Source organism: Ambystoma mexicanum, chromosome 12 (genome assembly GCF_040938575.1).
Source record: "Ambystoma mexicanum isolate Mex_15411 chromosome 12, UKY_AmexF1_1, whole genome shotgun sequence".
Classification (NCBI taxonomy): Eukaryota; Metazoa; Chordata; class Amphibia; order Caudata; family Ambystomatidae; genus Ambystoma; species Ambystoma mexicanum.
Window position 1 is genome coordinate 663,411,735 of NC_090936.1, and position 23,601 is coordinate 663,435,335.

The 23,601-nt window shown below is 43.0% G+C and overlaps 1 protein-coding gene across 1 annotated transcript in view; it reads right to left on the minus strand.

The window, feature by feature from the left end:
- Positions 1-23,601, minus strand: part of SLC26A3 (solute carrier family 26 member 3) — a 109,915-nt gene that overhangs the window by 46,532 nt on the left and 39,782 nt on the right. Inside the window, exons 6-11 of the mRNA XM_069629154.1 lie at positions 22,019-22,183; positions 17,645-17,797; positions 13,217-13,299; positions 10,553-10,700; positions 9,015-9,128; positions 6,340-6,417 (exon numbers count right to left, since the gene is read on the minus strand). Of these exons, the coding sequence (XP_069485255.1) occupies positions 6,340-6,417; positions 9,015-9,128; positions 10,553-10,700; positions 13,217-13,299; positions 17,645-17,797; positions 22,019-22,183 (741 nt within the window). The remainder of the gene's footprint in view (positions 1-6,339; positions 6,418-9,014; positions 9,129-10,552; positions 10,701-13,216; positions 13,300-17,644; positions 17,798-22,018; positions 22,184-23,601) is intronic.

The window sequence follows — 23,601 nt, forward strand, 5'->3', positions numbered from 1 at the left end:
AACGCTGTAGCACAAATGCCTCCTCGAGAGCTGAAACTGAAAGTAGCTGCTGTAATTATGGTACTACGCAATCTAATGCCATCACAGGGTCTCTGCAATGGAATAAGGTTGACAATTACGCGTCTACAAAGACACATCATAGAGGCCTGTGTGATCGATGGAACTTAGATACTGATCTTAAACCGTGCATACCTCTCATTCCATCTGATACGTTTAGCCAGTTAAATGGCAAAGTCCACCCACTTCAGCAACAGCTACCATTGCAACAAACAGAATGGCATGGTTCAACATGGTCACCTTCACCTTCCACTATTGCAAACATTCTGAAGTTACTTCTTTCTACCCCCACTTCTCTTCACACAGGGCACAGCGGTTCCAGTGTCAATGAACAGTTAATTACCGGCTGAACGTTTCAGTCTCTAAAGAGTAAAACGTTGTAGGACGAATGCCTCCTCACAAGCTACAACTGAAAGTGGGTGATGTTATTTTGCTACTACACAATCGTATCCCATCACAGGGACTCTGCAATGGAACACGGTTGACAATTATACATCTAATAAGACACATAGTAGACGCCTGTGTGATCGATGTAACAGATACTGTTCTTATACCGTGCATACCTCTCATTTCATCTGATATGTTTAGCCTTTTAAATGACCATTAATAAGTCACAGGCATATACGCCCCTTCCTGGAACCGATAAGTGATGATTCCAATATTTAAGAAGGGGGACAGAGGTGACCCTATATCGATCAATATCGATCTTTAAGATATGCTAGAACAGCATATTTTAGCCAAGAACAGCTAGTTATACTGATTTTTAGAAGATTTAAGGAGGCCAAAATGTATTTAGACAGGGATAACACATAACATTAATAATCCATATTTATAAAGCAGATATCACAGACTGTACTAACTATAGATGATTGTGTTATTCAGCACAAAAGCACTCTGTTTATTAACCTCAAAGGGTGATAGGCTTAGTCGTCTGTGATGAGGGTGAAATCTTAAACTGCAGGACTCTAGCTGGGGCACTTAGATTATTCATTTAAAATACTCATCATTTAACTCGGCTTTTGGGAAAAACTTCTTATATTGTGCATAGGGGATGTACCAGCTCAATCTGTGTCATTGAATGCATGCATGCATGTTTGTTGTATTCTACAGCACAAATATAGCTGGCAAGTGGTGGAGCACTGTGCACAGAATGAAGGAGAGGACTAGGTGTGGTAAAGGGTTAGTTCTTCCAGGATGCAGGGAGAAAGGTGTTCTTTGAGTGTTAGGGTGAGTTATTCAACTAGGTAGGATGTCACCTTTGTTGTCACTTTTCTGAATGTGATGCAGACCATCTTATAGGTGATGTGGGATTATAACATCAGCCCATGGAGCTCCTTGAGGAGCAAGGGTGCAAGGTGGTCACCTGTTTTATGTGTATTGGATAAGACATACTGCAGCATGCTGAATGGCTTCCAGCTGTGTTGAGGGAGAGGTTGGCAAAACTGTGAGGAGGGAATTATCCCCCTCTAGATGGTTCAATGTGTTAATATTCCCGCAAAAATATTGCCATACAAAAATATCGCCATATTTTTCCGGTGATATTAAGGCATGGTACCTGCGGGGGACACCCCCACTACCCCTCTATTATTTCAAAAGGGGCTAGGGCACCCCCACAACGCCTGCTCCCAAAAAACCCTAATGTTATCCCCACTAAAAATATCACCTATGGCCGTTTCCCATGACCATATATATGGTGATATTTTTGGTGGGGGTAATATTACCTGATACACTCTAGGTGGAAGAGAATGAGGGCTTGGACCACAATCCTGAAGTTTGAGGGTGGGATCAAGGGCTTGATCTTGAATAAAAAAGCCTTGAAGCAGCGGCTTGGTGACCTGGTGGATAAAATCAGTCAAGCTTTGATTCTGTCAGCCAGTTTTGTACTTGGGAATGTCTGAATAAGGTCCCAAGCAGGGGGGATGTGCTCTTTGTGAGGTTCAATTTCTGGTAAGCACTTGACATTCAAGTCTGAATGAGGGATAGCAGACTTTTAAATGGTGGATGACACTGAAGTAGTTGACCTTCAAATAGATCTAGGTGTTATCAGCATATTGGTGGATCTTCAAGTGGTTGGCCAGGCGTTCCCCCAGTGGCCCCATGTATAGGTTGTAGATGACTGGGGAGAGGGTGGACTCATGTGGGCCTCCACAGGTTATGTGTTGTCAGAGCAATATTTGGCTCGTATTTGGATGTGCAGAAGTCTGTTATCTAGGTAAGGTGTAAACATGTTCTGGACAGATTGAAAGAAATGCAAGCAAAAGTTCAGAATGTTGACTAGGGCTTGGTGGTCTAATATTTCCAAGACAGCTGAGAGGTCTTGTTGGACTTGGGTCTCCTTTGTCAAGGGTACTGAGAGCATCATTTATGACCTGAATGGGCCGGTCTCAGTGCTGGATCTCAGTAGGAAGCTGCATTGGCATCCCTACAGGACGTTGTTCTCTGAGATCCTTTGATTTACCTGGAGGGGGACAGTTTGAATTACCTTTTTGATGAATCATACATGTGTGATGGACCAATTGTTAGCCAGGTCTTCTGGGTCATATCTGGGCTTCATCCTTATTGGCAGAACCTAGGCAGTCTACAAGGTATTGGAGGATGCCTTTTGTGAGGCAGGGTTTTGCTATTGTGTAGGAGTGGGGTGAGTGCTTCTCCTTTGTTCACTTTTACTATGGATGGGAGGAGGATGTAGTAGTTTTGAGGGAAGTAAGTATGTTGGATGGGCCTTAATTAATTGTCCTATGGTTGTAGGCCAAGGAAACTCACTGAGTCTTTAGAAAGAGACCTGTAAAGGTTTCCTGACTGTGCATCGTGAGTCACTGAAATTGGAAATGTAATAGATCCTTCTTAGGAAACCTACAACTGATAAACAAATCGGGTCCATGGGTTAGAAAAAGATTGGATCTTCTGGCAAGGGAAAACATATTAAAAAACAAGAGGCAAATGAAATGGAAACTGGATTTAAGAAAGTGCTCCGTTACTGAAAAGCACTCCATTATGCATCTGTAATGTTGTACAGGTCTGTAAAGTGCTCCGTTATGTATCTGTATTGGTGTATACCTCTGTAAAGTGCTCCGTTGTGTATCTGTATTGGTGTATACCTATTCAAGCACTCTGTTGCTTCTCGAACCTAGGTCCACGCTCATTAAATACAATAATAATAATAATAATAATAATAATAATAATAATAATAATAATAATAATAATAATAGAAGAGTGAAAGCATGAATAATAATTTCCAAAATAACAAAAGAGTTGATGTGATACAGAGATGAATCCTTCACAAAACAATACTCGGCTTTAATTCATAAATTCAGAGAAGACCTTCAATGTTTATCATTTTAGCTGCGGGCTCACTGAGTCCACAAAAAAGTGGGTTGACTCCGTTCACCCACGTGTACCCTCAACTTGAGCCCTGCTCCCCAGATGTTTTGGACTGCGACACCAGTGATCCCTCACAGTTGACTATGATGGCTATGGCTGATGGGAGTTGTAGTCCAAAACATCTGGAGAGTCAAACGATGCAGGCTCCTGACGTATACAGACTGAGCACTAGCTTCTATGGGCCTCATCACGACTTTGGCGGTAACCCTTAAATCGGGCAGTCGCGCTATTACTGCCAGATTTAAGGGTCCGCCAAATCAGGACTTCAGCGGATCTCGCCCCAGCTCTTGGCTGGGGGGAAATCCACCGAAAATTTGCGCTATTAATGCCGGCGGGAAATCCACCGGCGGTAAGAGCGCAAATTTTCCCCATTGAGCCCAAAGGGGAATGGGGCATTCACGAATGGGCTCAAAGGGGAATGGGGAATTACATTACCGCCGAACTCGTGATCCGGCGCTATTAGCGCCGGGGAGTTCGGTGGTAGGGCTAATACCGCCAGCGGTAATACCACCAGAGTTATCGCCAAAGTCGTGATCAGGCCCATATGCTCAAAGATGGAGAGGGTATGAAGTGGAACCATTCCAGCACTGCCTAGATACCTGCCAAGTTTTTCAGAAGAATTTTGTGTCTATGCTTTGCTCGGCGATGAGCTCATGTTTAATTTGGCAACCGTAATATATGACCTGAGTTTTGCAAAATGCAAAGGCGAAGCTGATAACTTATTTTCTTATTAGGTAGGCCCCATCACCCATTCTGCAACTTCCGCTCTGACCCTATGCTTTCACATACATTTGCCCACAACCCATATATGGAGGATATGAGCCGTAGTAATTGCTGCTCACCCAACTAACGCCTTGTGCTAGCCCTCATAGCCCAGCTTGCACAGTATATATTAAAGGTTTGTTGACAGTTACAATATCAGCTAAAGGCCACTTCAGAGCACTAATAACATGGAAATAGGATCCTAGGTGAAGACCATTGCTCCAAATAACATAGTGCTTATTCGTAACATCTGCACATAGGCTCAAATGATGTGCTTTGTGCCACAGTGCTGTTTGAAACTTTGAAAGCTTGCTCAAAGAGTGGAGTTTTAAAATCTTTACGAAAGTGGGGATGCTGGCCCTGTAACTCTGAGGGATCTGGCTTTGAGGATTTTCAATGTTTACTGGCCTTGGTAGACAAGGCAGTTATGGCTGCAGCCCAGGTTCCTATAGGAAATGTAATGAATAGGGTATTGTGCAGGAAGATTGAATTGTGTACCACTTTTTCCCTGCAATGACTGTCATCTGCTAAAACAAAGTAATAATAATATTATTTTATATAGTGCTTCATGTTAGATTTCTCCAGTCTCTAAGCGCTGTGATATTATTATTATTATCATTGTCATTTTCCTACTCATTGTTACTCAAATGATCAACCATGAAAGGATGAAGCACTACGTTGGCCCCATCGGGATTCAAGCCTCTGACTGCAGGTTACACAGAGAAATCTGAGACACACCTGCCTCAAATTGCTAAGTGTTGTGATTTCATATCCATTAAGAATCAAATTATAGCCAGGCTAAGTCATGTTAGAGAAACAAGCTACCCATGAGAAACACAGCCTCATTACGGGTCTAGCGGCAGCTGTGCCTGTAACAAAGACACGGCTGCCGCCGGACCCGTGATTTTACTGGCACACGCGAATGGGCAATTACCGGGTCATGCTGAGGTCAGCGGACCCGGTAATTGCCCATTCGCGAGTGCCGGCAGTAAGGGACTCCCCATCCCTATTCGGCCCCATAGGGCTGAATGGGAAAGGGGAGCTTGGATGCACCGGCACCGTTCATAGCGGTGCCGGTGCATCCATGAGTTGTGCACGCGGGTGCCGCACTGCCCGCCGGGTCAGACCTGGCGAGCAGAGTGAGACCCACGAGCACATCTCGTAGTATGGTGGTACGGTAGCAACGGTGCCGGTAGCAATACCGGCGACGTTGTTGCTTTACCGCCATACTTGTAATGAGGCCCAGTACCCTTTTTTCCCAGATCATCTGGCAGGGAAGCTATCATTGGGACATCTGTTCTCTACATGACAAGCAGGATTTATTCAACATGATTGAGATGGGGGTCAAGGGTGAAAAACAAACATAAGCCCTGCAGAGTTACAGATGATTTTGAAAGATGAAGAGTAAGTGTTAATGGAAAGTTCATTCTGGTTTTAGAATCCGGGGAATGCAACCTTTGGCTCTCCAGCGGTCTCCAACCTTTGGCTCTCCAGGGGTCTGCAACCTTTGGCTCGCCAGCGGTCTCCAACCTTTGGCTCTCCAGGGGTCTCCAACCTTTGGCTCTCCAGGGGTCTGCAACCTTTGGCTCTCCAGGGGTCTGCAACCTTTGGCTCTGCTCTCCAGGGGTCTGCAACCCTTGGCTTGCCAGATGTTTGGGATTACAACTCTCATCAGCCTTAGCCAACATAGTCAATGGGGAATGATTACGGGGATCATAGTCCTAAATATCTGGAGAGCTGTAGGTTGCAGACCGCATTTAAAAAAAAGAAAACCATCACAGGATGAGATTATGATTTCATTTTTTGGACTGCCAGCTTTCGGGATGTCATACATCCCATCCAGTGGCGTAGGAGGCGCCTAATAGTGCTAGATTGTTAGGAAGTACATTATGAATGAATGGATATTGCCTTTTATTATGTTTAAGTTTAGTGATGAGACAACGAATACAACCCTACAATCCTCACGGAAATGTTGTACAGGCCTAAAAAACATGTTGGTCTGGAATAAATCCAGTCTATTCAATTTATTAGTGTTTTTTAGATTGGAAATGCATCCCCCTTTTCTTTCCATATCACAGGCAATACAGAGAAAAAGGTACAGAAAGTAACGTTTAAAAGAATAAGTCAAAGGAGAATTACCTTTTGAAGTGGTCCAATGAGAAACCCAAGAGCCAACGTAACAATCATCACTATTAAAGCAGAGATGAGACCAGCAATCTGTAACAATACCAACAAAAAATTAAACAGGTTGATTGGTACTGTTGTACTCTTAAAAGATGATACCATTAAGATATTAAAAAATAAAGGGTTCTCTTTATCTAAATGTGCCCAACCTTCGCAAATTCATGTTCCCCACAGCAACTCAAAGCTGGCTTCAATTATACCACCCTGGAGGAACTCAACCAACTTTGCTAACTCACAGTGAGATATGCAATAGAGGAAGAACTCATCCAGGGGTGGACTGCGAAGCAAAAGAGACATTGGAAATAATTTTTAAAGTTGCCCCATGTTACACATTTTCAGTAAGCCCAACCCTTTTCATATGGGAAAATTTGGAAATACCACACAAAAGAGGACCAGGGTGCAGAGACCCACTGGGAAATCTCCAGAGTTCCCTATGGGCCAGTCCACCCCTGAACTCAACTAACTCTGCTAACTCACACTAGGATATGCAATAGAGGAGGAACTCAACCAACTCTGCTAACTCACACTAAGATATGCAATAGAGGAGGAACTCAGCCAACTCTGCTAACTCACACATAACTCACACTAAGATATGCAATAGAGGAGGAACTCAACGAACTCTGCTAACTCACACTAATATATGCAATAGAGGAGGAACTCAGCCAACTCTGCTAACTCACACATAACTCACACTAAGATATGCAATAGAGGAGGAACTCAGCCAACTCTGCTAACTCGCACATAACTCACACTAAGATGTGCAATAGAGGAGGAACTCAGCCAACTATGCTAACTCACACATAACTCACACTAAGATATGCAATAGAGGAGGAACTCAACCAACTCTGCTAACTCACACTAAGATATGAAATAGAGGAGGAACTCAACCAACTTTGCTAACTCACACTAAGATATGCAATATAATCCTGGAGCTTGCGAGGGAAGAAAGGTTAAAACTAAGGCCCCGCTTTCTGGTGCATGCAGGATACAACCAGTCAAAGAGGTTGGGCCTTCAGTTCAAAGTAGAGTGCCCTGCTTCCCCATCACACCTCGCCCTGGCCTGATTCTTCCAGGTAACTGCTAGAACTTTAAGCATACATTTTGAACTTAAAACCAGTGTTGGACAAGCATCTTCTGCACTTCGGGCCTTGCATCAAGCTGCTCCATATAACAGTTAAGAGATGCGATAGGGAAACAGTTACTGCTCTGGAGTCATGCTGAAAGGAGGAGCCCATTCTTCTACAGAAGATGATGGTGCGGCCTCTGCAAGCTACTGCAGTGACGTTTCACGTGCACATGTGACATGGCAGAGTGCAGCACACGCAATGGGGAATGCCTGCTTTGGATGCGATAGGGAAACAGTTACTGCTCTGGAGTCATGCTGAAAGGAGGAGCCCATTCTTCTACAGAAGATGATGGTGCTGCCTCTGCAAGCTACTGCAGTGACGTTTCACGTGCACATGTGACAGCACACGCAATGGGGAATGCCTGCTTTGGGGACCATTCTTCACTTAAGAGCCACATAGAGTGACTGGCCAAAAGCTGCTGACTGCAGAGGTGGTCTACACGGCCAGCTTTGGCACGTGCTGCACGGCTCCAGAGCAGCAACCAGTGCACCTGGATATGGCAGAGATGTACGGTGCTGCAATACCCTTTGCACTTATAGTGCGGCCGTGCACCCACTTGCTGAACCCAGCCGGCATTACCCTTCATGCACTCACCCTGAGAAATTCCCAGGTAAAGGGCAAGTGGGTCAAGGAACAAACCTCCCCGATTCCATGTCTGCATTTCAGGTCATCACTAGCAGATGCCATCGGCTAGGATCTACTTGTCATTTCGACATTAATCCTTTACGAGTTGGCCTGTGCAGAAATAACATCCCGTAATTCTGTTTACCGGCACGTTACAGCACTAGCCAACTCCCAGTTTCATGGTGGGGTGGCTGGAATTACCAGCAACTCAGAACTCCTGGTAATTCCGGCACCCCACAATCAAAAACTGCCAGTATTGCTGGCACCGCTTTTACCAGTCCGGTAAGACGGGCAAATCCCCACATGGAGTCCTACTAGACTCCATAGAATGGGGATTTACCACCCTTTACGGTACTTATAATCTGGCGGTCATTAAGCCAGACCAAGAGCCGATAACAGTAATACCATTTGGTGTTATGCCGCTGGATTTACCAGCGGCACGCCGCCAAACTGGTAATGAGGCTCATTTTGTGTCCCTTTTCTCTTGTATTTTGCATGCTCGTCAAAGGATACATCAGTACATGTAGACCTTTATACAGCATGCTCCCACTGACCAAATATAACTGGAGATATTGTATGTGTGTCTGCTTTTATATCATGGAAACCTAGCTATGAAGTAGCGGATAGTTGTACAACAAGGGGGCTGAGTAACAGGGTACAAAGGCATGGATACAAGTCGAACCATCGAGTATTAATGGTGTTCTTGGAAGCTCAATACAGGTAAGTGGTGAAAGGAAACCTAGTTTGGTGGGTCTACAACTGTGCTCCCCTTAATGCTATATTCCTATTCGTGTCACATGATCTGCCCTTTCTAACTGCACTGTGATAACATAGTATACAAATAAATCATTACATAAAACACCTTTATGCTTTTTTCACCTGTGTTTTCCCTCCTGTGCTTTCCTGCACAGCGGACCTGGACAGTGAAGTGGCTGCAGCAAATCCCCTGAAGCCGCCGCAAAATATGTTGCTGACGCCAAATGCGATTAGCTCCTGAAATACATAGGTTGCACACTTATCTTTAAAAACAATAGGAAATAATACCACAAATAAATAACTAGAACATTTATACATTCGCATCTGCACTGCCAGAATCCCCTGTGGAACTGAAGCTTGGTGTTTTGTGCGGAGAAGCCGCCTTACACGCCACCTTCCAAATCTAACACATTGAGCTTCACTAGACAAACGAATAGGGAGGAGATTCCACCAAAATGTGGCAGTGAAGTGGAAGTCACCGGCCCCTTTACAACAAATGTACCACACAACCGTACTGTGCGCTTCCGCGGTGAGGTGGAGCAAGCGCCTTGCCACCAAAAATGGTCTGCATTACCACAGCAGAATTGCTGCTTGCAACCATTTTGAAAAGTTCCCCATGGAGCCCTGTGCAGGAACGGGCACTAACACCACCGTGCCCACAATAATGATCTTATTGTAAACCCACGACACCACGGTAATCGGTTTTGGCAGCAAAATGGGTCATGTATTTTGAATTTGCCACACTGTATGCAAGCCAGGAAACTATTGTGAAGCTTGAGGCACACGGTTGGTGACTTTGGAGGCAGCTAAACCTAGCGAACATATTTTGTAGTGTTGCAATGTATAACAGCCAGGAAACCGTAGCAGCTGCATTGAAATCACTACAGTGGTCTGACACCACCTAGAGGCTGCAAGAACACATTTTTAGAGACTGTGTGGGGAAAAAAACAACACTGACCCTGTTTTTTAATTATGTGTTTTTAATCTGTCCTTTCAAAGCGCCCTTTAAAATAAAATCAGTATTTTTTAAGGAAACCACTGGGGCCTACTTTTACACTGCCTGACCTAAAATTAACAGTTAGATGTAAAAAGGATTTGTTTTCCTTTGCTGTTAAATGTAACTTTCAGATAGGAATGCGTACAGCTTTCATACCCCCGTGTGTTCCCTGTTTCCAGGACATTTTTGTAACCTTTTAAGATAAGACAGCAGTTTCCAGACCCACACTCCTGGCTTTCTGTGCCTTGCGCCAATGAAGTTTAAAAGGCTATTTGTGTCTTCACTTTGTGAACAAGCTGCAGTGCGGCTTTATTTTTACGAATCATTTCACACTGCACCATCTGACGAAGACGTCTCGAAAGCTAAGGGCTCATTCCAACCCTGCATAGCATTTTCAGTTAGTCCAATAAAAGGAATCAAAACCTGCATCCCATCTGATTTTAAAACTGCACTACCACAGCATGTACCTTTTGTCTTGTCACTATTGCCTGTAGAACGTGGGAAAGACATCTTTAATTGGTGGATGCATGCAATGAGATTGCAACAGAACGTTTTAGGAAAATCAAGAACATCCTAAATGATATTTATCGGCTGATAAACTTTTACGCTGTTGTATTACATAATGAATGTACTGTTTTGATCACACTGCAATTCCTGTACATACCTGATTCCCATCTATGACGTAATCGTGTTTGATTGAATATACTTTTGCAACAGAATAGGCCACTGCAAATCCAACAATTCCAATTGAGAATCCGTCTCCCACACACTCGGAGAACACTTTTATACTTGGTGTGATGGGCGGTTGATACCTGCAAAGGCATTAAGAGCGATGTGAGTAGACACTGTGGCCTCTGTCCATGAAATATGTGCAAGATACTGGTCTACCAATGCCCCTCTCTACCGGCATTAACGAGAAGTCTTCTATTGGACAAGATTGGAAGTGGGTCATGACTTTTATCCACTGCCTTGAGCCTGCCGTCACATTTTGCTAAACATACATATGTTCAATATAAGAAGTTACAGCACACCTGTAAGATTTCAGGATGGCGTGTCAACCCAGAGCAATAGATTCCATGCACCTGTCACATATAGATTATGCTTCATTACAACATATTGCAACAAATCTGCAAGAGTGCAGAATAGCGTGTCAGCCCAAAGCAATAGATTCTGTGTACCTGGCACATGTAGATTATGTTTCATTACAAGATGTTGCAACAAATCTGTAAGAGTGCAGAATAGCGTGTCAGCCCAAAGCAATAGATTCTGTGTACCTGGCACATATAGATTATGTTTCATTACAAGATGTTGCAACAAATCTGCAAGAGTGCAGAATAGCGTGTCAGCCCAAAGCAATAGATTCTATGCACTTGTCACATTCAGATTATGCAGATTATGCTTCATTACAAACAATTGCAAAAAACCTGCAAGAGTGCAGAATAGTGTGTCAACCCAAAGAATAGATTCCATGCACCTGTCACATATACATGATAGATTATGTTTCATTACAAGATGTTGCAACAAATCTGTAAGAGTGCAGAATAGCGTGTCAGCCCAAAGCAATAGATTCTATGCACCTGTCACATTCAGATTATGCAGATTATGCTTCATTACAAACAATTGCAAAAAACCTGCAAGAGTGCAGAATAGTGTGTCAACCCAAAGAATAGATTCCATGCACCTGTCACATATACATGATAGATTATGTTTCATTACAAGATGTTGCAACAAATCTGCAAGAGTGCAGAATAGCGTGTCAGCCCAAAGCACTAGATTCTGTGTACCTGGCACATATAGATTATGTTTCATTACAAGATGTTGCAACAAATCTGTAAGAGTGCAGAATAGCGTGTCAGCCCAAAGCAATAGATTCTATGCACCTGTCACATTCAGATTATGCAGATTATGCTTCATTACAAACAATTGCAAAAAACCTGCAAGAGTGCAGAATAGTGTGTCAACCCAAAGAATAGATTCCATGCACCTGTCACATATACATGATAGATTATGCTTCATTACAAGATCTTGCAACACATCTGTAAGAGTGCAGAATAGCGTGTCAGCCCAAAGCAATAGATTCAGTGCACCTGGCACATATAGATTATGCTTCATTACAAGATCCTGCAACACATCTGCAAGAGTGCAGAATAGTGTGTCAGCCCAAAGCAATAGATTCTATGCACTTGTCACATTCAGATTATGCAGATTATGCTTCATTACAAACAATTGCAAAAAACCTGCAAGAGTGCAGAATAGTGTGTCAACCCAAAGAATAGATTCCATGCACCTGTCACATATACATGATAGATTATGCTTCATTACAAGATCTTGCAACACATCTGTAAGAGTGCAGAATAGCGTGTCAGCCCAAAGCAATAGATTCAGTGCACCTGTCACATTCAGATTATGCTTCATTACAAGATCTTGCAACACATCTGCAAGAGTGCAGAACAGTGTGTCAGCCCAAAGCAATAGATTATTTTGACCTGTCACATATAAATCAAGCTATGCTAAAATGCAAGTGTCCGCTCTGTTCATCTGGCTGTGTAGAAACTGTGTTATAAAGGGCAGGACCATGTACTCCATAGTGGGAGTGGCTTAGAATTGACTGTGCGAAACCCTGGAACAATCAAACAAATTAAGAAATGTATTGTGAAAACACTTGAACAGACTTGAGAGAAAAAATGCTACACATCCTCTAATGTGGGTGAATACATGTACATTTGTTTTAAAAAATGGATGCAGCTCTTTGTAACATCTCCCATGGGGGACATGGCTCCTCGTGCCTCTGTGTGCAACAGAGAATGACATGCATTGTCCCATGCACCGTTGACAAGTTGCAAAGACCACACGCGTAGGGTGTCTTCAGAAGCTGCCACACCACTTTTCCCACTCTTGAAATCTGAGGTTCAGGCGGCCGCCAGAAACCTGAACTACCCAACTGATGGGGGGAACGCAAGCTGCACAGCTATGGAGGTGTGGCACCCGATTATGATGCACTACAACAATAGCAACACAAAATGATTTGTCAAGTCTCCCCTACCTTATAAAAACTCAGAAGAAGACCTTCTTCAAAGAATGCAGCACCCTCATTGGGCTGGGAGGAAGCAAGCCCACACAAAATCTACCATGGCTAATTCATTACCCAGAGAAGCGGACTCCGTCTTTGCAACATCTGTCTGGCACACACATACTTTGATGAGACTGCAAGACTGCATGCTATTTTTCAATAAAACCATGCACTAAATATATATAATGAACCCTAAGGAATAATACGTAAAATTATTCAAAACATGTATACAGAGAACCAAAGTGGTGGAGTACGTACCCTCTTTCTATTGTTCCCACGATATCTACTCCATATTTTTCTTGAAAGTTAACAGCGTACGATATTCCGGTAGCAATGACTGTCTGTAAGGTAAGAAATATGCACACTTAACTTTTGCAGACACTTTCTACATGCTTAACTGTGCTTCAGCTGTGCTCATTCCCTGAGGATTTCTTTAAGAAAGGCAGATATGTGGAAACATTGCCTGGTTGGCAAAGTGGCCTCATTTATTTATTTATTTGTGTATAATTGTATTAAGTATTTTGACATGGGCCGAGACCACCATCACAGCATTACATTATCATTCAGCTGTACGCAATACATGTGTAACTGTGGCTGAAGGAAAAGGCTGTATTTTAGCAATCTTTTCTGAGTGCCGCGAATGCCGTAAACACCTATTCTTATATCAAGCCTCCGGGAAAAGTTTAAGTATAAGGAGAAGAGAGAGGAAAGGCCACGCTGTGAGGGATGAAAGAGGAATGAAAGGGGATGACACCCGGTGAAGCCATTACCTTGCTCAGTTAATAATAGATGATACATTTTACTGCAAGGAGCAGTTCAAATACTTGCACCAGATCAGTTGGAGCGTGTCTTAGCTGTACTCCTTTACTTAATGTTTGCTAGAGTACATATAGCTTCTAGCCAAGACGCAAAGGCCAGACAGAGTCTTTCCAATTCCTGAGGGCCTGTCATTTCCCACATGAAATTCCTCTAAGAAAGGAGCAGTTATCTCCTCTGTCAACATCCTTGTAGATTAATAGAATTGTTGAGTGCCACAAAATATTCTCCCCTTTTTTTTCTTTTTTTCTTTGTTTCCATTTTCTTTTACTAAATTTATTGGTTCATGTTATTTTGAAAAACTTTGGTATTTGAACAAAAACATGTATAAAACAAAGCTGTTGGAAATCTGTTTCCATTCAAATTCTCGCTAATGCACGAAAAACCTTTTTTATTTTCCTTAGAAACCTTTCTGAAGATCCCTTTTAAAGGAAAAAAGGTGAAACACGTGTAGAGAGACTGCATACACTGTGACACTATGAAAACTGTAAATAAATATGTGTTTAAGCAAGCAAAGATAGGTGTGGTGAGCATTGATCTGGCCCTCACCTTTTCAAATTGGAGATTACGTTTAGTTTGGCGCAAGTGGGAACGTGTTTGAGTATAAAGTGTCCTTGTAGATGTAGGCACCGCCAAGAACATTGCTCGGGTGGTGAATTTGCAATCTTGGCCACAATATAAAATGTATCATATCTGAAATCTCATTGCAAAAGCGCAACAACTTTTCACAGGAGCAAAGCATTTGTCTGAGGATGTTCTACACTCCCAACCTGTACCACAGTCTGCTAATTCCAGTTGCCATTTCTTCACTGGTGAAAAGGTCTCCTTAGCAAATCTATTTGACTTTTAAGTCTCTTTGGGATAGTCTTTCAATGCGGCTGGGTCAGCCATTTCATAGACAGCAAATGCCCATTCTGATCATTGAGCGTGTTAAGCTGGAGGTGGAGATCATTTAGCTTGTATATATGCCTTAACCATTTCGAGCAGAGAGATTCTGAGTGATGTTTTTCTCATCTTCCAACTCTTTGTGTAGGGCTCTCCTTTCTTCGCTGAGGATACATTCATCTAGCACTTCTTGGAACCTTTTTGTCGAACTGTCCTGCCAGGATCTCCTGTCCCTCATAAGCCAGGCTTTCTTTCTGCAGCTCCACCTTATAAAGGTTTACACAACAGATATTCAGTGTAGTTTCTCTGCCTGACTAAGAGGCAACCATTCCTTTCCTTTCTGCGAGAGGGGAGATGTGCACGGTCGGTGCCCTGAGGGTTTCCTCTGTGTTTGGAATCATCTGTGGGTTTAGCAGCGTCATAAGGCTCTTCTCCAGTTTGACCCATCTCAGCATCTCCTCATCCACTGGCTTGTCCCAGTTGTTGTCTTGGTGTAGCATTACAGAAGGATGATACCTTGTCGGATTTTGAATATTGATGCCACATGCTATTGTTGTCCTAAACAATTTCTTGCCAGATATGACCAGCTTCTTTCCAACCTACCAAATGAATATCTGATGATATGATATATGATATGATATGATAGGTTATTTATAACGCACGTAATACCCGCAGGTTTTGAAGCACGGGCCCGGGGATGGAAACTGTGTTGCTCCGTGTCGTCTTGCTTCCAAGGCGAGCATGTTGCCCCTGAGCTATCCATCCCGAGATGTAGATCGCTCATCATCTTCCAATAGGTTTAGGGGATAGTAACAGGCAGAAGTCTCAGCTTGGATGGGACTCTTAACACATGTGCCCATCACTGCAAATATATTTGTATTTCTACTCCGTTGGAGTGGTGAAAAGGTTAAATATAAATACAAATGTTCATGCCAAGTAAAGGTTTTCCTTTGTGTGACCAGAACATGCCACCATGGGTCAGCACGTCCCCTGGAAGCATGGCACAGTTGCCTGAAGGGTTCCATGTCTTAAAATTGCAGCAAGAATGGTTGTGTATACAAAATATCCCGGCAAAAATGCTGTGGTTTTGCCGGCACAATCATGTAAAGGATGCGGGGAACACCCCCGCAATCCCTGGACCCATTATACCATTTAAGGGGTGCGGAGCGCACCCCCGCAACCCTTGCTCCCCTTAAATGGTATAATGGGGTACACTTTTACCGAGTCAAACCATGGCATTTTTGACGCAATTTATTTTACCGGCAACATTTTTGCCGCAATTTTATTACCTGATACCCTGCAGCGGGATGAGAGCAGAGACTGCCACAGTTGAGAGCACATCATTCTGTGTATCGGGGTTGCAATTTCACCTGTGGCACTCTCTCTTCCAACATGCCTATCTGCATTATGCCGCAGTGCATCTGAATGCTCAGGCAAAAATGGAGCAGAGCAAGGATGCTTTGTTTCAGGACTTGTTCGAGGTTAGTACTCTTGGCAACTCTATTGATGATCTGGCGAGAAAACGTAAGATTGAGAATCAAAAAGATTGGCCACATTTTATTTGTCCTGTGAGAGGGTCACAGGGGAATAACCATGGGCTGTGCAACAGGAAGTAACTCCTCATTCTTGGCACTAAGAACTAGCATCTCAGTTTTGGATGAATATCACCTTCATACAATAGAAAATGAGATTTGGACATTCAGAGGCCATTATCAGCCAATCAGGTGGCTGGAAAAGTGGGCAAGAACACACTGTTTAGCGGCAGCTTCTTCCCACCACCCAAGGCACTTTGCCAGGTGGCACCATCTTGATTGTGAGGTGGCAACAGGGGTCCCAAACCCCGCACACAAACACATCCGGCACTCTTCATCCACTCCCTCTCTCCCTCCCCACTTACCTTCCGGACTGGAGCGTTGTGCCCCGATCCCTGTGCTACTTCCCAACTGTGGCCGCCACCATCAAAATAGAAAAGTAACTACGTTCCTTTTCTATTTACTACGGCTGTGGCCATCTTGCTTTTTTTACGTTAGATTTGGTTCGGCCAATATGCGCAGTGCCTGTCTCTGTTAAAAAAAAAATATTTGTATCCTGGATGTATCCCAGGGTGCGAATAATAGTCACCCCCTTGGTGGGGTGCTTCGCTCGGGCATAGCTGGTGTCAGGCTGGTGGGCTGTTACTACCCATGTAGGACCCCCAATGCGGGGGTGATAGCTAGAATCTTAACTGATGTTCCGCTGTAGATTATTGTGATTGCATGTTTCTCATTCTTTACTTAAAATATATCCGTGCAACTCTGAATGAGTAGCCTACTATTGTTTTCATTTTGGAACCATAATGTCCAATATAAAATGCTTACTTAGATAAATGAAAATAGAAAAGTCTTGTTCAATGGTCCTTACAGTATATAACTGGGTTAGGAGCTGTGAACAAGTTTGCATTGTAATGGCCTTCTTAAGGTATGCACCAGAGGTGCAGGACTCAACAAAATATCCCAATACAATGTTCCCAAAAATGGTCAGAATTTCTGATTTGCCTTTTGGAGGCTTTCCAGGAAACCACAGATCTGCAACATTTGGCTTACCCTATGTTTTGGACTACGGCTCCCGTCAGACCTAGCCAGCATAGTCAATGGTAAGGATCTTGGGAGTCGTAGTCCAAAATATCTGGAGAGCTGGAGGTTACACTCTCCTTCTCTAAACCCTGGTAATGTGGTAATGTAGCAAAACCCAAATATTGACGGTGCACCTGCTGTGCCCCATGTGTGAGACCACAGTTTGCTTCTCAAGTACACTGACACAAAACGATGTGGACAATCTAGCCAGTTGTTTTATCACTTTTCAATTCAATGTATTAATATACTTATAGCCGACAAGGCTTTGTATATACAACACAAAACACGAAATAGACGAAAGCACTTTTGTTGACACCATGGCGGATCATTAAAAATAAAGTGAAGAACGTGACTGAGATCAAATGCAACTTACCATAATAACTTCAATAGGTATTGGCACCGGAAGCTTAGATTTGAAGCGGTCATTAATTTCCTTCACTGCAAACACAACGACCGCTATGACAATTGATGAAACGAGGTCGCAAATATTTGTTGTAGTGATTTTATTAAATATGCTTTCCAAAGTCTGCAAATTGAAAACAAAAATCAATGTTAGAAACAATGCCTTATGTCAACCTTGGAAAAAGGAACATAGCCTGTGGTTGTTACTAGTTAACCATTGAAGGAGCCCGTGCCGTGTGACGCCTCTAACATTTGACACGGGTGTTAACTTGTGAGTGTAGGACAGCAACACCTTATATTGCATCCACATGAGGGTGCATAGTGCCGAAATGCATAGAAATGACTTTGTGAGAAAGACTCAATGGGGATTCTGCACCCAAATGAATGAGGAAGTGACTCATCGGGTGACTAATCGAGCGAGTGTGGGAGCAAGTGGGTAAGTGGGTGAGTGGAACCCCCTGAAGGAGTGTGGGAGAATGTGGCATGTCAATGTTCACCTGCTTCAAGCTTTTGTCAATGTGCAGGTGAATGTATTTGTCCTTGAGCTTGTCCAGCCCCAGAAAGACTGATGGAAATAGTTTGACCATCATGTCTGTTTGCATTTGAAGTATAGGTTGCTATGAGTTGGTACAGAATGTTGATCAGTCTTGGCTCTATTGTTGACTTGAACCTGATAAGGCACCCTTGTGGAACGTCCATGACATAAGCATCAAGTTGTGCAGCCTTGTCTTTAGATAAACAGGTAGTAGAGAGAATTTGTATGCTTGGAAGGGTGGAGGTGGACCATAGGTCTGTATGTCCATTGACGCTGGATGGAGTTTGGGTACTCTGGGGAGTGATGTGTATTCTTTTTTGCCAAACACATTCACTGCTGCAGCTGTGTCGATAAGGAATTTGACAAATAGGTTTCACAGTTGTGGGGTTTCGCATGGAAACTCATAACCCAGTTTTCTTTCATCATCGGACTGCGACTCCGATTCATGATGTGAGTGTGGCTAGGCATCGGCATGGGCTAGCTTTCCATGTGATTGTCGAGATTGAACTCGACCGGGAGACTGACCGTTGGTGTGTGAACATCATTCATGTATGGACAAGGTATCGTTTTTGACAGAAATTTGGCAATGACTATACTCTGAGGTTTAACTTCTTATCATTAAAGGTGGAGTTCCCCTCCTACAGGAGCCCATATGCCATATTGAACAAACAAGAATGAAAAAGAGTTCTAAAGAACTTGCGCACCGGCCCTTACACCAAGTGTGAAAAACTTTTCAGAGTGTGGTTCTGAACACAGTGTTAAGTACCAAAAACATTGTAGAAAGGGTTCCCAACATTTTCGGTACCTAACACCTCTTCTAAAGGTGGCGCATTGCCACTTTTGCAATATGTACGCCGGTTGCTAGGATGGCTTGCAAACCAACCTAGCAACCAGCACTTTCGGTATCAGTTATTTACCCAACTATTCTCGTGGCACTCCTCCACAATAGCGTCAGCCCAAAATGGCGCACATACACAGTACCTCTTGGGTGGCGGCGTGGGTTCAGTGGTGTGGAGGAGTGGCATGAGAATAGACAGGAATGCACAGTAAATGCCTTTCTGGTACATCAAATTGTGTAGGGTGCTATCAATAATACTAGGATGTTGCTCAACTATTCCAGAAGGCTGTCAATATTATGATGCTGTTCTGAAAGTGCTGCTGCTTCAATATGCCACAGTGCTCTCAATCATGCCAGGCCATTGTGTCAGTTTGTCAGCTTCCATATTGCCATAATCGTTTGACACGGCCCATTTAAGCGCATTTTTTTGCAACCTCAGTCTCCCTCGTGCCACCGAGGTATTCTCGGCACCACTTTCGTTAAATTGTGATTAACTTGCTATTTTACGAAAATGCTGCCGAAACTAGCAATCCACCCGTTATCTTTGAAAACAGGCGGGTTGCAGACAGTGCACTGTCGTGCACTGACGCCCAGGCCCACTTCAGAATAAGCGTGGTGCCCGGCCGTCAGGAAAAGACGCAGTGAAGCACGCTATTTGGCGGGCTCAATGCGCCTCGTTGAGAATCGGGCCCTCAGTCAGTGAAAAATTTACCGAATTAGTAATAAATATTACATAAAAGATATATATGGAATCATTTATAATACTTGCGATCACTTATTTTTTAATGAAGATCAAAAGGGATCAGTGACATTTTGAAAACCTATTTTTTTGCTTCAGTTAACATTGAAATCCTTTCAGCTGACTTAAACACACTCTCAGACTTATATAGGAAATCATGTTTAAGTTTGTGTGGACCAATCACAAGCAGGATATAATCCTGAGAGCCTCAGGCCACGGAGCTAAGCAGATACCTGTACCTGTCCAGGTTGTGTGGCCTACTTACTGCAATAGTACATTGATGGTGTGATTTGTCTGTTCATGATAATCCCTTGTGAGGTTTAGTAATCTTAAAAAAAATAATTGTTTACAAAAGAGGTTGAGGCATGCACAATAACTAGAAATGGGATTTATTTTGGGTACTATGGTAGATTAAAAACTCAACCTTCGCAACCTGTATTCCCAATTATGCACACTTTTTGGACTTTTGCTAGCAATAAAGATCAAACTTAAATACTCTTTAATGAGCTGGATGATTTTAAATTAATTGAACAAGGTGTTGCAAAACATAAAAGGCATACACCTAATCAATATGTGTGCATCTACGTTTAATGACAATGTATATGCTTATATTTTTGATAAAATAAAATAAAAGCCTTTTAGGAAGCACTGTCAGGTTGCTCAGGGTCTGCTGTGTGGATAACGGGCGTCCAATGTGCTAGAATCCACAAGCAAGTGTTACACTGGTTCCATGTGTTAATATCCCCACAAAAATATTGCGATACAAAAATATCGCCATATTTTGGTGGTGATATTGAGCCATGAACCCTGCGGGGGACACCCTCACAACCCCTGCATTATTTTTAAATGTGCGGGGGACACCCCCACAACCCCTGCTCCCACAAATTATCCCGCCCAAAAATATTGCCTATGGCGAGACAAACGACCATATGTATGGCTATGTTTTTGGTGGGGATAATATCTAGGGATACCGTGTTACACGTGAGTAGGTTAACTCACCTGTTACTTGCATTGCGCTGTAACCTGAGGAACACAGGTTCGAATCCTGGTAAGTGCTACAAAAGGATCATTTTATGACATTTTCACTAATTCAGGAATACAGATATGCTAAAATTTTAATATATTTGTGTATTTGATCACAAATCACTATATCCATGTTTTGCTATCCTTCAAAAGAATGATTTATGTTAAGAGTGACTTTAGAACGCTACCAAAAATGTGTCTGGTAATGTCAATGGTGTTATGGTGCTTACATTATGTTAGTGGAGTATATCGTACCAGGGGGAGAGCCATGCTGTTCTGTGTATATTAGTACAGAACGGCATGTTATTACGAATATCTCCCTTTCTCTCTCTCTCTCTCTCTCTCTCTCTCTCTCTCTCTCTCTCTCTCTCTCTCTCTCTTTCTCTCTCTCTTTCTCTCTCTCTCTATCTCTCTCTATATATTTATAATACTAGTGTGAAAGCCTGTGTACACGGGCCAAAGTGTGTAAAGTAATAAATGTTCAGAGTGTTCATAATGTGGTATATTTTAATGTCATCTCATACAGTAGGTTTTAATAAACACAGTAGGACCACTAAATATCCTAAGGCAACAGCTCCCTCTAGCAGTAACAGTAGGCAAAGCGGGCAGTCTCTACTGCTCATGACTGCATCGGACAAACATACATTTAGCCTTTTATTATATAGGATATCTGTGTGCGTGTGTGTAAAATAAAAAAAAAAAAAAATAAAAAAAAAAATATATATATATATATATACATATATATATATATATATATATATATATATATATATATGTATATATATATATATATATAAATATATATATATATATATATGTTTATTTCACTGACCAGTAAGAGAAAATGATTCGGTAACAAAAGTGCCTATTGCTGGCACTTGCATGCAGCTTGCAATTCACAAGTTTGAGTCCCAGCATGGCCTGCAGGGACGTAAATTAGGCTGCGAAATAATCACACGTATTATGCGCAATTATGACACTCAACTTGGGAACTAAGAAGTAGTAAGACTGCCCTGGCAAGGTTTCAAACATCTGCTCCACCACACGGCACGCACACAGATGTGAGACCTATCCATCAGCCCCATGATCTTTATTTGTGCAATATGTTCAGAACTCTCCCCATCTTGACTTGCGTGCGTCATGTATACGTTTGGCATGTGCACAGATGTCATTGTTCACTTAAAATACAAAAAAGTAGCTTGATACTCACATAGAAACATGACAGGGGTCCGCTGAAGCTTTCTATCTGGAGGCCTAATATGAACTTGAGCTGGGATATCAGCACGAGGATGGCCGCAGCAGTGGTGAAGCCACTGATTAAGGATTCCGATAAATAGACAACAATGAATCCAACCTGTAGCAATCCCAGGGCCAGCTGAAAACAAGCAGAAGGACCAATGAGAAGGCATCTTCCGTATCCAGCTACGATCTGGCATCTCTCAAGAGTTAACATTCACAGGTGAAGCAGCAGCTGCCTGGGTGAAGGTGGTGATCAAGTATCTAAGGCCTTTGCCCAGTGGTGCTCTACAATAGATGTGCCATGAGTTCACTTGCATGTTAGTGATAGAATGGCGTGACGCAGCCATTACATTATCTGGCAGAAGTAGCATATCTCACATGGGTCAGGAGCGTTGTAATTAGCAAACAGGAAGTTCTAGTCACACATTGTTTGTTTTTTCCTGTTCTCTCTGCACTGAGGGAGATGGTGCATATTGCAAATATGGAGTGTAGGTGAACGACATATTGGACAAGATGTTCATACATCTACAGTCCATATCTGATTTTTGACACCACAGTTTGGTTTCCACCATCGAACGGGTTCTACGTGTTTTCATAGCCTTCTTTTTTTAAGTCTGCACTTTGTTTGTACAGTTTTTGGTCGCCATGAATGCAATCCTTTTTTTTAAATGTGGGGTCTTCCCCCATGACCGTCCCCAACCAAAAAACATTGCCCTGTAAGACGCCTGCTATCTGCCTACAAACATTGCCTTGTCACCCCAAGATTTAACTGCAAACAATTGGGGGGGGGTCCAGCTTCCCGGTCCGGTCCTCCACTCTCTGGAACATCCTCCCTGCGCACCTGTGAGATGAACCTTCCTACAACATCTTCAGGAAAAAAGCTGAAAACCCACCTTTTCAACTAACACTCCCCTACCCCTATTGTCTGCAACTGTCCATTGTCTTGTTTCCGCTTTCTGCCTTAGTCTCACCAGCGCCCAGATGCCTATGGCATGGGCTTGCTGTGCTTTTATAAATGGAATAAATAAAGCCATGCATCCCTTCAGTCCCCCGCATACACATATACTTATGCATGCACAGGTATATGTAATTGGTCGAATTTGACGAAAGCTGCACATAATGTATGGAGAGGAAATCAGAAAACAGTGGCAGTCACTTTGGCACGTGATACCCCACAAACATCCCCTATTGTCCTTTCTCAATATAGCACCAGAATAAAGGGGTAAGGGTCCCTTCAAAATGCATAAGATGTTTGTTTTTGGATATTAAAAATATATGCAGGCGCCATCTTTGTAAAGCAACTTGCAATTTACATGGCAAAAGGGTATCAATATGACATGCTGGTGCCACTGTTCTCGCCAACACAAACTACGTTCCAAAGGGGAGCGAGGGCAGCGCCGATTTAGATGTTGATAACAACGAGGAACTTATGCAGTGTGCGACATGTGACAGTGATTAAAGCATGATCAAGGCCAGCTGATTTAATGCAGGCCGCACAGTTGCAAGCAGTGTATGCTGTGTCTTCCCTTCGTTTTTGTTAGAGGTGGCGACTCG